General features: G+C 49.0%; 1 protein-coding gene across 3 annotated transcripts; it reads left to right on the top strand.

Annotated features, from left to right (window-relative positions):
* Nucleotides 1-161: 161 nt before the first annotated feature.
* Nucleotides 162-14,695, top strand: SLBP (stem-loop binding protein). Of its 3 annotated transcripts, XM_032333569.1 has the most exons (8): nucleotides 162-330; nucleotides 429-545; nucleotides 3,577-3,681; nucleotides 6,610-6,669; nucleotides 7,178-7,315; nucleotides 7,940-8,089; nucleotides 9,564-9,645; nucleotides 13,735-14,695. In XM_032333569.1, the coding sequence occupies exons 1-8, from the start codon at nucleotides 272-274 to the stop codon at nucleotides 13,849-13,851; spliced, it is 828 nt and encodes a 275-aa protein (XP_032189460.1). In that variant the 5' UTR covers nucleotides 162-271; the 3' UTR covers nucleotides 13,852-14,695. The 3 variants fall into 3 exon arrangements, with proteins under 3 accessions (XP_032189460.1, XP_032189461.1, XP_032189462.1); XM_032333570.1 differs by lacking the exon at nucleotides 3,577-3,681; XM_032333571.1 differs by lacking the exons at nucleotides 162-330; nucleotides 429-545 and adding an exon at nucleotides 708-729.
* Nucleotides 14,696-16,457: the final 1,762 nt, after the last annotated feature.

The following is a 16,457-nucleotide window of genomic DNA, read 5'->3' as shown; positions in this document are numbered from 1 at the left end:
AGGGCTGCGGTCCCGCGTTCCCTCGCCCAGGCCCGGGACGCCTGCGAAGCGCGAGCAGCCGCCGGGGCTCCCCCGCCGGCCTGGGCGCAATGGTCTCTCCCGCCGCGGCGCGCGCGCGGGAGCTCTGGGGGCGGGGCCGGCGCCACATAAAGGCGGTTGGGGGCGGGGCGCGCGCAGAACCTGTCAGCGCCGGAGCCGGTGAGTTTGCGGTCTCCGCCTCCATCCTCGGACCCCTGCCGCGGACCCCGCCACCGCCGCCGCCGCGCTTGCAATGGCCTGCCGGCCGCGCAGCCCCTCCGCTTATGGGAGCCGCCGCGACGGCGGCAGCAGGTGAGGCGGGCCGAGCGCCCTGGGCATTCTGGGCCGGCCGGGCGGGGGTCCGCGGCGGGCGTCCGGGGCCTCCCCTTGACGCAGTGTGTTGCCTGCAGTCCGCCGCCCCCCGCGAGATGGAGCCTCGGGCGGAAGCGCAGAGCCGACGGGAGGCGCAGAAGGCCCGACGACGCCGAGGGCCCCGCGAAGCTGGCGGGCGAGGGCCGCCCGGACAGGTGGGCCCGGAGTGCGGCGCGGGCGTGGGGCGCCCGGGGGTCCCGGCCGGCTGGGGGGGTCCCGCGCGCTGGCGGTACCCGTGCCCCAGCTCAGCCGGCCGGAGGGGGCCGTGCCGCCGGCGGGTTGGGTCGCGTGTGTCCTGCTCCGGCGGTGGCGCAGCCTGGGCGGGGGCCTGCGGGGCAGGTGCGCTTCGTGCAGAGCCTTCCCGCCGCACTCTCGCCGCGGGTGGTTCCGGGCCCCGGAGAGGCCGCTGGGAGCCGGGGGGCAGCGGGGAGGCCGGGAGCTCCTGGGGCGCGGGCGGGTCAGGCCCTGTGGGCGGACCTTGTGTGGGGAGCGGCTGACCGGGAGGCGGGCACTGGGGGGGGAACGTGCGGGCACTGGACTTCCCGCGGTTCTGCACTCGTTGGCGGGCCCTGGGTTTGGACGGGAGTCTGGGGAGACTCAAGGCGCAGGGGTGGCTCCGAACACCCTTGCTGCCCGCGGAGCCGTTTGCTGTGAAGGAGAGGGTGGGGGTAGAGCTGACCCGGCCGGGGAGGGAGGCGGCGACTGGAGCGGGCAGTGTGGACGCTCAGAGCGCCGGGTACTGCAGAGTGTGGCCTGTGCGGAGTGGAGCCTTTTAAAGACGCGCTGCTGGGAGAGCTGCTCGGGCAGAGACGCTGATGTGGCGGGCGCCTGGACGCTGCTGCAGCCGGACGTGAAGACAAGCGATGGAACCCCGTGGGGATCAAGATCTGATCTTGACCGTCTCCCGTTTAGCGGAGGAGAAGACGTTAGGTCCTTATACGCTGCCTCCAAAGTCCTCTGTATCCCCGTGGGTGGGCCTCTGGCTCGGGAGTCAGCCACCCGGGCCTTACTCCTCTAACACGGCGGCGGGAGTGCCCTTGGCTCCTCTTGGCTCTGTGGGGGCTGCTTGTCCGCTGTCCGCTGTGGTGATGCCTGGGGGGCGCACGCGGTGCCTGTAGTAGGGCCTGTAGTTCATGGTACAAGGTAGGCTTTGTTTTCCATTGGAGCACTTTCCCCTAAAAGTACTTTTGTCCTGGAATAGGATAGGTTGAATACGGTCCCTTGATCTAGAAAGGTGCCCTTCGTTCTACCAAAGGTATTTTCTATTTTACCAAACTATGCAATGTAGTGGATGATCATTTGTAAGCGCCTTTTAAGAGTTCAGCAGTCTGTCATGGCCCAGACCTGAGCCTCTTGGTCCACCAGTACGGACACTGAGGTCCAGCTGTCGACACCCTTCCACCTGGTTCCTTTCTGTGTCTGGATGCAGTTACTGAGTCACTTTAAGTTTTGGTTCTTTAAATTGACTTCAGACCCTGCCAACCATTTTTAGGTTCTGGAAACTTAGTTTTGGAAATCTTAGTTTTTCTGGGTGAGATAGCTGTAAGAAAAGAAATGGTAATTGCGCACAGGGATCATTCATCTGTTGCTGCAGTGGCATGTGGTTTGCAGCTAGGATGCATCTGGTCTCTTAGAGTGGCACCTGGAGTTGTGTCTATCTTTGTTGTGTCAGTGGTGGCTAATAGAAAATTGAGGAAAAATAAAAATGTCGGTTTGCATCTAATCTACAAATAATAGATATACCAACAATTCTGACTGCCAGAATTCTTGGTATTAAGCCTTTTTCAAATTGCTCTTTTTTTTTTTTTTTAACAATTTTTTATTTGAGAGAGCATGCGTGCAGAGGCTGAGGGACAAGCAAGACTCCCCACTGCTCAGGGAGCCTGATGTGGGGCTCAATCCCAGGATCCCAGGATCATGACCTGAGCTAAAGGCAGGCACTTAATGGACTGAGCCACCCAGGCACCCCTCCTTCTTTTTTTTTTTTTTTAAGATTTTATCTATTTAACAGATCACAGGCAGGCAGAAAGGCGGGGTTGGGGGGGAGGCAGGCTCCCTGCTGAGGCGAGAGCCCTATGTGGGGCTCAATCGTAGGACCCTGATATCATGACCGGAGCTGAAGGCAGAGGCTCAATGAGTCACCGAGTCGCCCCATAAGTTGGTCTTTTTTTTTTCTTTTTTTCTTTTAAGATTTTATTTATTTATTTGACAGAGAGGAAGAGATCACAAGTAGGCAGAGAGTTAGGCAGAAAGAGCCAGGGAAGGGGGTTCTCCACTGAGCAGAGAGCCCAGTGCTCTCTGAGATCAAGACCTGAGCCCAAGGCAGAGGCTTAACCCAGTTAGCCACCCAGATGCCCCTTGATGAAAGGTTTCCTTGATCTCTGGATTGAACTGAGCTCCTCGTTTACACTTAACCAACTCTAAGGGGTGCTGTTTCCAGTACGCTAAGTCCTAATTTGGCAGGGACTCCTATGTATATTCCTATCCTGCTATTCTAATTAGGTGATACATTTTGAATAGTTAATTAGGTACATTTAAAAGTAAACAGTAGGCACCATTTATTAAGTGCCTTTTATGTGGTGGTCACTTTTCGTAGTATGAAGTGTTATCTAGTTCCTTTTTAAAATACTGAAAAATAGTTTCTCATTTTGTAAATGAAAGAACAGGTTGTGTTCTTTTTTTTTTTTTTTTTTTAAAGATTTTATTTATTTAACAGACAGAGATCACAGGTAGGCAGAGAGGCAGGCAGAGAGAAAGGAGGAAGCAGGCTCCCTACAGAGCAGAGAGCCCAATGTGGGGCTCGATCCCAGGACCCTGGGATCACGACCTGAGCCGAAGGCAGAGGCTTTAACCCACTGAGCCACCCAGGTGCCCCGAACAGGTTGTGTTCTTGCCTGTGCTGAAGGTGGCTTGTTCATGTGGCCTTCCCCCCAGTGGACTGTTTCCTCATGATCCAGCCAACACCGGTAGATGATGGGTGCCCACAGGTTCAACAGATAAACCTCCGAGAGGCTTGAAGTGAATTGCCCAAACTCAGTGAGCTAATAAGCGATGGAGCAGAGAGTATCCTGGAGCCCATTCCCTCGACACTCTGCAGACAGCATGGGAGCATCTCCTAGTGTGCTGTTTGAAAGGATACTGAACAGAGGTGTCCTGGTTCAAACGTGCATTTTCGTTGTATTGCAGTTTTACCACTCCTGAAGGCCCGAAGCCCCGTTCTAGATGTTCAGACTGGGCAAGTGCAGTTGAAGAGGATGAAATGAGGACCAGAGTTAACAAAGAAATTGCAAGGTATACATCCCAGACCCTTGTGAAGTGTGATCCGTGGTGTTGCTGATTATATGTTAGTTTTTTTTTTTTTTTAAAGATTTTATTATTGTTTATTTGAGAGAGAGAGACAGTGAGAGAGAGCATGAGCGAGGAGAAGGTCAGAGGGAGAAGCAGACTCCCCATGGAGCTGGGAGCCCGATGCGGGACTCGATCCCGGGACTCCGGGATCGTGACCTGAGCCGAAGGCAGTCGTCCAACCAACTGAGCCACCCAGGCGTCCCTTCTATGTTAGTTTTGAGGTGTGTGTTAGAAGGATAATTCTTCAGAGGCTGGTTCCCATTCCAGCAGCATTAGCAGTGCCTGACCACTTGTTGGAAGAGCCCATTCTCAGACTTTACCTGGCCTGCTGGATGGGAAACTTGGGTGGGGTCCAGCCGTGCCTTAATTGAGTGGTGCAGATGCATCTGCTCACTGAAGGATTGTTGTCTTAGTGGCTGTCCTTCCACCGTGGCAGTAGGTGGGAGGTGGTGCTACCATGATGTCTCTAACCTACCATGATGCCTCTAACCTACCACATTGAGTTCCGCCACCCCAGCCAACTGTGTGGCTCTCTATTTGTTTATTTTTAATTTACTTTATTTTATTATTTCTTTTTAAGATTTTATTTATTTATTTCACAGAGATCATAAGCAGGCAGAGAGGCAGGCAGAGAGAGAGGAGAAGCAGGCTCCCCGCAGAGCAGAGAGCCCATTGTGGGGGTCAATCCCAGAACCCTGGGATCATGACCTGAGCCGAAGGCAGGGGCTTTAACCCACTGAGCCACCCAGGTGCCCCTATTTATTTATTATTTTTAAAGATTATATTTATTTATTTGACAGGTTACAAGTAGGTGGAGAGGCAGGCAGAGAGAGAGGAGGAAGCAGGCTCCCCGCCGAGCAGAGAGCCCAATTCGGGGTTTGATCCCAGTATCCTGGAATCATGACCTGAGCCGAAGGCAGAGTTTTTAACCCACTGAGCCACCAGGCGCCCCTGGCTCTCTCTTTAGGTAGGGAGTGCACTTTTGTCTGACACCTGGTTCAGGTAACAGCTCGGAAGTGGGAGAGCACAGGAAGGGGTCCCTGGCTTGGGGCCTAGGAGCCCCTTGCAGTTGTACCCAAAATTGTTGTGTATATCCAAATTCTCACAAACTCCAAGCCTTTGCCTCAACTCATTATGGTTCAGACGATGCATCCTAATGCACTGCTTCTCTCTCGATTACAGTTTGGTATTTTTGGGTCTTTCCTTTCGTTTGAAATATGCCCTCCAACCCAGCTGATTGAGCTTTGAATTGAAATGCTGTGGCTCATAATCAGTTCTAGCATATTGAACTGAGTCTCTTGGCCCTTAAATCTTCGGAGAAGATGCGTCGTCTGAGCAGGGAAGTTGGGCCAGCCTGCCTGTGCCACCTCTGCAGTGCTTGATGGTGCTTACAGCTATGTCAGGAAAGGCCCAGGCCACACGCGCGTTAGTTAGGGCCCCTCAGAGGGCTGCTTGAATTTCTTTTAGGTATCAAAATGTATGTGTGTGGGTGGGCGGTATGCCTGGTTAGAAATGGGCTCCAGCATTTGGAATTAGTTGTTTTATTTATGTAGATCTCATTTTTCCCAACTGTAAATCTAGGATGTTTGATTTGGTCTCTTGTAGTTTCTGTGTTCTGCTCCCAAGTCTCGTAACAGCTTTCTGCACATAGCCTATCTCTCCTGACCCTTGCCAGGGACTATTTGTGGCTCTTGTTGATGGAGACCCCTGTCTCTTTTGACCCTCCTTTGGTGGACCCCGCTTTGTTCTGCAGTTGTCTCATAGGCCTGTCTCCAAAAATTGTTCTACTTTGCAAAATAGGCCTGCTCTATTTTGGGCCATCTTGCCGATCACACCCTTCCTGATGGAAAGCTGCTGCTCTAGTAGGACCCTGGTGGTTTGACCTACTGCTGATGGTAGTCTGCCTTTTTTACCAGAATTTAGTTCACTGTACTTCAAGAAGGATAATATGCACTACACACCACCTGTCTGGAAATTGGAAAATGGGTTTTAGTCATACTTCAAGACAGTCTGTTTTATCTGGAGTCCCTGAGAGAATGAATCACATAAAGTGATACCGAGGACATGTTTTCTCAGTTCTCACAGGCTGGTATAGAATCAGCTTTTTTAGGTACACAGGAAGTAAACTTGTTCGTTACTTCCTGGTTTCCAAACTGTACTTGGTGTCTCAGCAAACTGGGGGGCCTGGCACTTTTGGAAAAGGAGACAGTAAGATATGACATATTTCAGACATACGAACTTCTAGCTTGAGGTGGTTCTTGGCTTCAGTGTTAGATTGAGCTACACTCCTTTGGCTGACGTACCTTGGCAAAGCAGGGTTCCGGTAGTTGCAGTGATAGAAATCAAATGCTTCCTGAAATCCATGAGGAACAAGACTGGGGTATGTTCAGTCTCTTTCGCAGATGGGAGAAGGCAAGCAGAACCCAGTAGGCATACATGTAAGGACTTGTGGTATTAGAAATAAAAAAGTGTTTATCTCAATTTAGGTTTTGTTTGTTTGTTTTTGTTTTTGTTTTTGTTTTTTCTTCCCCAAAAGTTGGATCTCACTACTTAACCTGAAGCTGTTAGGGGCTTTTTTTGGCTTAGGGAATCTCTCCATTACATATGGTGGTGCCCAGGGTTATTGAGGTAAGTTGTTTGCTCCCAGAGCCTGGCTGCTCTAAGCTCTTTGTACGAGCTTGGTCTATAACTGACCTTATGAGAGAAGGTGACTGAGGGAGATTGAAATAAAATGGAACCACTGTGCCATTACCCTGATTTACTTACCAGACCACACTGCTCAAGGAAATGCCTGACCTCTGGGGACTCCCTGAAAAGCACTGTGTTAACTTGTATACCTTTCTAAAAGAGTAATGTTTATTTTGTTCTCAGATATAAAAGAAAACTACTCATAAATGACTTTGGGAGAGAGAGAAAATCCTCATCGGGAAGGTAAATGCCATGTAAATGTTTCTTCCCTTAATTCAATAGGCCTGTCACTTGCTGGTGGGAAGAACTGCACATGGGATGCTGGTTTCCCAGCAGCTTGTTCTGCTTAGTCCTTTTCTCCCTGCTTTGGAATTTGTGCCTGTTATGTACTACATTCCCATGGAGACAGTCTGGACTGTTCTGGGATTAACGTGGTTTAGAATCCAGAGGACAGATGTTCTTTCATTGTTTTGTTTTAGCGTTGTCTTATGTCTTAATCTTTTTTTTTTTTTTTAAAGATTTTATTTATTTATTTGACAGACAGAGATCACAAGTAAGCAGAGAGGCAGGCAGAGAGAGAGAGAGAGAGGGAAGCAGGCTCCCTGCGGAGCAGAGAGCCCGATGCGGGACTCGATCCCAGGACCCTGAGATCATGACCTGAGCCGAAGGCAGCGGCTTAACCCACTGAGCCACCCAGGCACCCCTGTAATGGTCTTAATCTTGAGGCTCGTTTTGTCCATCTCATCTTTAGTTCTGACTCCAAGGAGGCGGGGTCCACGGTGCCAGCTGACTTAGAGACAGACGAGAGCGTCCTGATGAGAAGGCAGAAGCAGATCAACTACGGGAAGAACACCATCGCCTACGACCGCTATATTAAAGAAGTCCCCAGGTAGTCTTGTCACTGGCATGTCCTGATGGGACTGTGGGGCACTGCAGTCTAGTCTCTGGTCTGCTTCTGTGGCAAATCTTACTTGGTGTACTTCATGGCCGCTGAGGACCACTGAACCACTTTGAGGCGCTTATGTGACAGATGAGGAAGGGAGGGGACTGAAAACCCAGGGACAGGAAGATAAGAAACTAACATGGTACAGTTCGAGTCCCAGGAATGCTGGGTTTCAGACGCGTAAAGCCGTTAACATGCGTGATAGAAGAGTAAAGTTCAGGTTGTAGGTTGTAAAGATGGTGTTGGAGAAAAACATGAACTTTGTCCCCTCTTTCCCGGCAGCATGCTCTTCCTACCCTGCTCCTCATGCACAGGTTTGCAAAGAAAGCTCAGAGAGGGTATCCATTTCATGGTAGGACTAGGGGTCATATATGCTTTTCTGGAGCACAGATGGCAAAGGGAGAGTAGAGTCAAAGGGGTAGTGCTTTTTCATACATAACTTTTACTCATTTTATGATCTCAGTTGATCTACAATTTTTGATAACCCTAATCTCAAGAGTTTTGTTAATCTTAGAGCTGACGTACAGAGGTGAATGGTATGTTCTAGAACAACCTCCCTCTTTCCTGTAGACACCTCCGACAGCCTGGCATCCATCCCAAGACCCCCAACAAATTCAAGAAGTATAGTCGACGATCGTGGGACCAGCAGATCAAACTCTGGAAAGTGGCTTTGCATTTTTGGGATCCTCCAGCTGAAGAAGGATGTGATTTACAAGAAATGTATGTCTTCGTTGCATTCTTGTCCTCTGTTTCTGCAATTGGTGCAGTGATTGAAATCACGTGATCGTTTCTGTGCAGGTTATCATGGTATGGAGGGCCCCTGGGAGTTCTGAGAGCAGAGCAGCCAGCGGCCTTGGCTTTGTGTGTGTTTGCCCCATGTGCAAGTGCTGCATGTGGGGAGGGTGGTGGAGGGAGGAATCTGCTTCCTGGATTTAATTGCCTTTGCATAGCTAGAGAAAATGGAGATCAATAAACCTAGTGATATGAGAGCTGTTATTTATTTGTTCTTTAAATTTTAATAATTTTTAAAAAATTTTAAAAAAGATTTTATTTATTTATTTGATAGAGAGAGAGAGATCACAAGTAGGCAGAGAGGGAGGCAGAGAGGGAGGGGGAAGCAGGCTCACTGCTGAGCCGAGAGCCCAATGCGGGGCTCGATCCCAGGACCCTGAGATCATGACCTGAGCCGAAGGCAGAGGCTTTAACCCACTGAGCCACTCAGGTGCCCCGAGAATTAAAATTAAACATTCTGAAAGGTATTTGAGTAACCTATTGAACTATGAAAATAAAAGGTCTTAATTAAAGAAGCTTTTTACACCCTCCCCCACCTTTTTAAACATTTTTATGATGTGGGGAGAGTGCATGAGCAGGGAGGAGGGAGGAGGGGCAGAAGGAAAGGGAGAAACAGATTCCCTGCTGAGCATCAGGCCTCAAACTGAAGGTAGCCCCTTCACCGACTTAGCGCCCAGGTGCCCCTCCCTGTTTGTTTTTCAACTCAAGCCTAGTTGGAAAGGTCTTGGGCTGGATTTTTGCCCCAGGGTGAGGACACCTGTTGAATAAGGAGGTGGAAAGGACTGTCTTGCATGTGACCCCTCCTTGGGCACCAATTGTCAGCTCCCTCCTGACCTGGGCCTCTGCCTTCCTCAGAGACAGGTTTATTCATTCAGCAAATACTTGAGTTCCTGCTTTGTGCTGGGGAAATTTATTAGAAACTGTCATTTTTGAAATGAGTTATAACATGGCTTTATAGATTTGGCCTCACAGATGTTGTAACATCGTACCGATTTTTTGTCCCATTATGACACTGTTGTCTGTTCTCTAGGAGTAGAAAATTGGAAAATTAGCAATTGCAGTATTCACCTCCCCCCGCATTGAGCCTGTATTGATGCTTCTGTGTAGAAGGATGCTTGTGGGTGTGTAAACAGCCGCACCACCGTTGAGAATAGGCAGGTGGTGGTATTCTCTGAGCCAGGTGGACGTTTCCCCTTGTGGTCACTGTGCCAACCCTACCTGTGCAGGGCGGGGAGGTGGGAGTTCACCGGAAACTTCGCATTGCTTTGGGAGCAAAGGAGATACTTGGCAGTCGGTGTTTGCACGGGGCAGCGTGCTGATCGTGCTTATATTTTGTGAACGGGCTGGGAGCACCTCCTGCTTTAAGTGGTGGCTGATGTACCTGTTTGCTTTCACTTGGCAGACATCCTGTGGACCTTGGGGAGATGGAGACAGAGTCTGCGGAAAGCAGCTGCGAGTCCCAGACGAGCTCTCAGGATAACTTCGTAAGTGCCTTTTCTTAGTTTTGTCTCTCACCATGGTGTTTTGGGTTAGTTGTTGACTGCATCTTCCCCTTGATGAACTGGCATTGAAGATGGAGTTCAGTTCTGCTGTTTATGAAGGGGTTCTTTTATCTCTTCTCACATCACTGAGATGTCGACTTGATGGCATTCCTAGGTAGTAGCCTTAATTGAAGTTTTTGGTTCAATCCACCTACTCAGTCCTGCCATTTTCATTTTAAAAGTGAAAGGCCTTTTTTCCTAGATTCCAGTGTCTGTATAGGTCTTGTCCCTGACATGAATTTTAGGCTGTATGCGGTTTGTGGTGGTGATTTGCTAGTGCAAGATTATTTGTTAGTTACTTCTTTTTTTTTTTTTTAAAGATTTTATTTATTTACTTAACAGACAGAGATCACAAGTGGCAGAGAGGCAGGCAGAGAGAGAGAGGAGGAAGCAGGCTCCCTGCTGAGCAGAGAGCCCAATGTGGAGCTCGATCCCAGGACCCTGGGATCATGACCTGAGCTGAAGGCAGAGGCCTTAACCCACTGAGCCACCCAGGCACCCTTGTTAGTTACTTCTAAATAAAGGTATGCTTTGGGCCTAAGGGTTTCCCCCACATTTGCCGATTTTTAAAAATTACATGTCTTTGAGGGGGGAATAAAGCTATAAAGATTAAGAACAATATACAAGGGGCACCTAGGTGGCCCAGTGGGTTAAAGCCTCTGCCTCCGGCTCAGGTCATGATCCCAGGGTTCTGGGATTGAGCCTGCGTTGGGCTCTCTGCTCATCGGGGAACCTGCTTCCTCTCTCTCTGCCTGCCTCTCTGCCTACTTGTGATCTCTGTCTGTCAAATAAATAAATAAAATCTTTAAAAAAAAAAAAAAAAGAACAATATACAGAATTAGCTAATCTAACCTGCTGGTTGGGTGCATGTTCCTTCAGACTTTTCTGCATGTGTACAAGCAAATATATGGGAGCAGTTTATAATAAGAGCCCTTTATTACCTTTATAAGGAGACCACCCTGATATTTGCATATGGAAATACTTAGCATATTGAGTGAAAAAAATAGATTGAAACTAGGAAAAAGCAAATATTTGTTGTGAGTTACTTAGGCTTTCTGTGGGATCATGCTATACTGTATTTGGACACTTGAGAAGCTAGTAAAATAAAGGTGCATAGTTGCCTTTTTCTTTCTCTTTTTTTTTTTTTTTGCCTTCCATCTATGTCCCACCCGTGGCAAGCCTGGCATGTGTCCTTCTAGTTTTTTGGCCCATCTGCATACCTTGCCCTCTGTGTGACTGTCCCACAGGAGAGGAATAGCAAAGTTAGATCATGAGGCATAGAGCTTAAAGGGTTATTTTTGTAGACTAATGATGTGGAAAAATTTTGGAGATAAATAAAAGTGGGATATTTAGTGATGGAATGATTCCATTTTTGTGGATATTTATGTGTATGTAGGACTAAAAGGGACCTGTGAAAATCTCAACTGGTCCATCCTTAGTTTGGATCAAGGGTAACTCTTGTCCCCGCTCAAGAAACAGATTCTGGGGGTGCCTGGGTGGCTCAGTGGATTAAGCCTCTGCCTTCAACTCAGGTCATGGTCTCAGGGTCCTGGGATCGAGCCCCATATCAGGCTCTGCTCAGCAGGGAGCCTGTTTCCCCCTCTCTCTCTGACTGCCTCTCTGCCTACTTGTGATCTCTGTCAAATAAATAAATAAAATCTTAAAAAAAAAGAAAAAGAAACAGATTCTGAACATCCCACCTGCAGAATCAGGAGTTAGAGGGAGATGCTCAGGCCCAGGGGGCAAGGAGCTGGATGGTGAAGATTAGAGGTAGGAGCCCTGGGGGTCAAGAGGAGATGGTTCAGAGATGGCAGGATATGCTGAAGGGAGGAGAAGCTCGGGACTAAGCCCTTTATTTAGTATTAGGCACACCCAGGTAACTGGGTCCGTCAACCATCCCAGTAGACATGGACACAGCCATGATGTCATTGTGCTCCAGAAATGTCATGTTGACAGAGTACTCCTGTCTAATCAGCTGTCCGTGTTCAGGCCTCCTGGTTGCCCTAAAAATGTTCTTTTTACAAGTCTTTTTTTCTTTTTTGATCCACAGTTAGATCAAGGATAACTTGTTTAAATTGCCATTTCTTACCTCTTAGAATAGTCTTCCTCCCTTTTTCCTCCCATTACATTAGCTTTTTGGGAAGGCTTCAGGCTAGTTTTGTAGCACAGAGTTCCTCATTTGGAAGTTCTATTGTTTCTTGCAGAACCAGATTCAGAGCGAACACTTAAGGCAAGACCATGGTGGGAGTATATGGCCTGTTGTCCCATTATTGGGGATGTTAAGTTTATAATATGGGGGTGCCTGGGTGGCTCAATGGGTTAACCCTCTGCCTTTGGCTCAGGTCATGACCTCAGGGTCCTGGGATCGAGCCCCACATCAGGCTCTCTGCTCAGCAGGGAGCCTGCTTCCTCCTCTCTGCCTGCTTCTCTGCCTACTTGTGATCTTTGTCTGTCAAATAAGTAAATAAAATCTTTAAAAATAAAAGTTTAGGGCGCCTGGGTGGCTCAGTGGGTTAAGCCGCTGCCTTCAGCTCAGGTCATGATCTCGGGGTCCTGGGATCGAGTCCTGCATCGGGCTCTCTGCTCAGCAGGGAGCCTGCTTCCTCCTCTCTCTCTCTCTCTCTGCCTCTCTGCCTACTTGTGATCTCTCTCTGTCAAATAAATAAAATAAAATATTAAAAAAAAAAATAAAAAAAAAATAAAAGTTTATAAAATATGATTCAAGTGGTATCAACCGGATTTCTTCCTTACAAAAATAACTTTTTTTTTAAAAGATTTTATTTATGTACTTGAGAGAGAGAGAGCAAGAGAGAGCACAAGCCGGGGAGGGGGGCTACAGAGGGAGAGGGAGAAGCAGGCTCCCCACAGAGTGGGGAGCCACATGTGGGATTTGATCCCAGGACCCCAGGATCATGACCTGAGTGGAAGGCAGACACTTAACCTATTGAGCCACCCAGGCGTCCCTAAAAATAACTTTATTTTTAACATTCATTTAAAATTTTGGTTTTAGTTGGTATAAACATTGGGTTTCCCTGGGTCTAAATGTCCTAAATCATAAACTCTCTTAACCTTTGATAGTATGAACTTGTAATTAAGCTTTTGCTTTTTTTAAAAAAGATTTTATTTGATGAGAGAGCAAGAACATGAGAGGGGAGGTCAGAGGGAGAAGCAGACTCCCCACAGAGCAGGGATCCCGATGCAGGACTCCATTCTGGGACTCTGGGATCATGACCTGAGCTGAAGGCAGTGCCTTAACCAGCTGAGCCCCCCAGGCGCCCCGTAATTAAGCTTTTTTAATGAAAAAGCAAAACCGCTTTAGTAAGGCACTTTAGTAAGTGCTTAATCAAACACTGCTCTCTCCTGGCCTGAGAGCCACTGTTCAGTTTTGTCCTGTCTTTCAGCAGTATTTTGTGTTCACAGAAGGTGCACATGGGCGTGCACATCTGTCTTAGCTGCTCACTTTACACAGTGCTTTGGATCTAGCACCTATGCTCCCTTTGGTAGTGTAGTTATTGGGAATTGTGAGTGAGTGCATACGCTTGACATATGCTCTGTCACGTGATTCCCACAAGTTGTGGGGTGCAGGATGGGCTCAGCGGGGGCTCTGTCCTCTGCTCGGTGCTAGAGTAGCTCAGCCAGGTCCTCCTCGTCCGGCAAGCGCATGCTCCGCGGTTTGGGGGGACTCTGCTTCACAAGTCACAGGGAGCGGGTGGTGGTGCCCCCAGTCCCCAATGCAGCCCCCTGAGGGTCAAAGGGCTGGGGCTCAGACGCTGTGAAGGGTCTGTGAGTTTCTATTGGGTTGGCTGGTGGGTAGGGATTTGACCTATCCACCGTGTGGAAGTAACTAGGAGATGGATTTGAATTCTCTCTCAGTAGCATTCCAGCACACACAGACCTTCGCTGGCCATGCTCTGTCTGGGTCCTGTAGAGCTGTGGGCGTGGGAGGCGGTGGTCATAGCCTGTGCTTAGTGCCTGCAGCACCAGGCTCCATGTGCCTTGGGAGCTCGCCCTGACTGTGCTCCTGTCTTCTAGGACATGTACTCTGGCACACCCACTAAAGTCAGGCACGTGGACTGCCGAGTGGAGGACGAATTTGATCTGGAAGCTTGTTTAACTGAGCCCTTGAAAGATTTCTCAGCCATGAGCTAACCGATGCCACCTGGAGGCTACTGGGAGCAAGAGTTGCCTCCACCTGGCAGGTTGGGGGCCGGCCAAGCATGTGTCCTGCGTTGGTAACTGGAGGGTTTCTGTTCCTAGTTCATTACTGCATTATCTCATGGTGAATTGTTACTCTTGCCTTATTTTCTTAAGAAACGTTAATTTTATGTATAGTGAGTATATTTTGCATGTTTTAAATTGTAAATGGAACTAAATCCAAGGAAAACTGAACTTGAAGCAGTCTTGGAAACTTAGTTGCTTAATGTGTACCATCCAAGTTAATCTGACAAGCTGATTTTGACTGGTTTTCCCCCAGTATGTTAGACATTAAGTTTTTACTTGTCAGATGGCTGGTTTGGGGTTAGCCACACATTCATGGGGCCAGTCGTGCATCAGCTTTCTTTACTGGTATCTGAGTATTCTCATAATTGGGTAAATTTAATATCTTTATGGAAATTTAATATGGGGCCTTTTGTCAGTATGTCAGGGTGTTTTGTTTTTTTTTTTTTTTTTCCCTCATACAGAGCACTGGATAGTCAAAGATAGTAAATTAAGCTGTTAAGGGATTTTATGTAAGTTATACAGTCTTAATTTGGTACTTGTAAATAGCAGTAGGTAGGCCTTCTACCTGTAATACTCCAAGAGTTAAGGCAGCGGAGGGGTTTAGAAAGAACATTTTTTTTACCGTCCGTTAATTTACCATGTAAAATTGCTGTAAATGATGTGTACAGATTTTCTGTTCAAATATTCAATTGTAAACTTCTTGTTAAGACTGTTATGTTTCTATTGCTTTTGTATGGAATGATACTGCAAAAATAAAAAGAAAAGAACCTTCTCTAGCTGATTTATTATGTTGCCAAATAGGCTGACTGCCAAGTGAATTCCTGTGTTTGGAGGACCTTACCATGTGGCGCTGGGGAGAACAGTGCACGGTGGTGAAGGAAGCTTGGCCCTGGCTCACTGAATTCTGCCCAGTGAGGAGGACCTTATTTTATGTTTGGAGCTCTGATGGCAGATCTTGGTTTGGGCCAGAGTCCCATCCAGATCTCCTGTCACTTCAGAGCCTGGCCATACTTGGTGGCGTGTGCCCAGTAGACTTAGGGTAGAAGCCAGGGGATCTAGGCTTGATACTCATTCAGCAGCGGAAGTGGGTGGCAGGGCTTTCCCTGTTTCCTGAGACAGACCAGGGCTGTGCAGTCTGCCTTGGAGCAGGGTAAGCATTAGGTTTCGAAGGGCCACCTTGACCACTGTGTATCTTCCATAATTACACCTGTGAACCCTGGAAACTTGGCCCACAGATGGTCTCTCAGACATGATGCAAAGGATGGGTTTTGGCAGCTTTGTTCAAGGTCTTTCAAAAAGGCAGGAGCCCTTCCTTGTTCACTTTGTTGAGCCCATACTGTTGTGTCAGACACAGTTCTGGTAGGTCTTGGAGACCTGCAGGAGACCGGGTGCTCCCTTTAAAGTGTGCACTCACACTCTGCTGGGTACAGAAGACTATAAGTACAGTGTAAGCATAAGGGGTAAGAACAGAGATGGGTAGGGGGATTGGGGAGGACTGGGAAGTGGGAAGTTGTCATTTTTTATAGGTTGATTGAGAGATACCTGATGAGGTGGCCTTTGGACAGACATGATCTCAGGGAGGAACAACCACCTCAGAAGGCAGCAAGTGCAGAGGCCCTGGGGTAGGCATTTGGTGTATAGACTGCTGGCAAATGGTTCATGTGTGGGAGAGATTTTGTAGCTGGGCAGGAGCTGGCAGGACTTAGAGGAGGAAAGTGCCAGCAGTGCCTCTGTGGCTTTGAGGAGACCTGGGGTCAGGGACTTGGTGGGAAGGTGTGCAAATACTAGGAACTAGAGCAACATGGTCCTGGCCATGTGGCGACGGAGTTGAGCAGCACTGTTGCGTGTAGGGTGGGGCTGGAGGAGGACCGGCTAGATGGGCTGCCCGGGTGTTCCAGGCGGTGCCTTGGGCGCCCCCGCTTCCTGTTGGAGCTCCGGCTGAAAGGCCTGAGGAGAGCAGGAGCCCTGGGAAGGGCTTGTGGGCAAAGGAGCAGTGCTCACTGGTCTCCCGTGCCTTCCGCCTACCTGGGGACAAGCAGGGCTCTTGTTGAGACCCAGGGTCCTGATGGCCAGGAAGGTGTGTGCTGGGATGAAGCCGCAGCTGTGGTCTTGGCTCATTATGACCTTAAAAAATCGGGACCCCTTTCTAGGTTTCCCAGAAACTCTAGGGCCTTCCCCAGTGGAAGCTCAAGACAGAGGGGCTTCTTCCAAGGAGACCTGTACGAAGGCCAGGACATTTCACAGGAGGCTCAGAAAGCTTTGGAGAGAATCCCATTGTCAGAAACACTGCTCATTTGCACTTGAAGGGATAGTCAGGAGGAAGTAGAGAGGGGCCCCGGACCCTCTGGATTCCACTGGCAGGACCCATGGGGAGGAAGCTTCAGGGCTGCAAACACCACCTGCCTTTTTTTTCCCTCCCTTTGGAGGTGAGAGCAGGGTGGGGAGAATCTCAGACTCCACGCTTGGTGCACAGCCAAACCTGAGGCCTGACTGGGGCTCGATCTCACAACCCAGAGATGACCTGAGCTGAGATC

Source organism: Mustela erminea, chromosome 2, assembly GCF_009829155.1.
Source record: "Mustela erminea isolate mMusErm1 chromosome 2, mMusErm1.Pri, whole genome shotgun sequence".
Lineage (NCBI taxonomy): Eukaryota > Metazoa > Chordata > Mammalia > Carnivora > Mustelidae > Mustela > Mustela erminea.
Note: the sequence above shows the minus strand (reverse complement) of the source record. Positions and strands in the feature narration are given on the sequence as shown.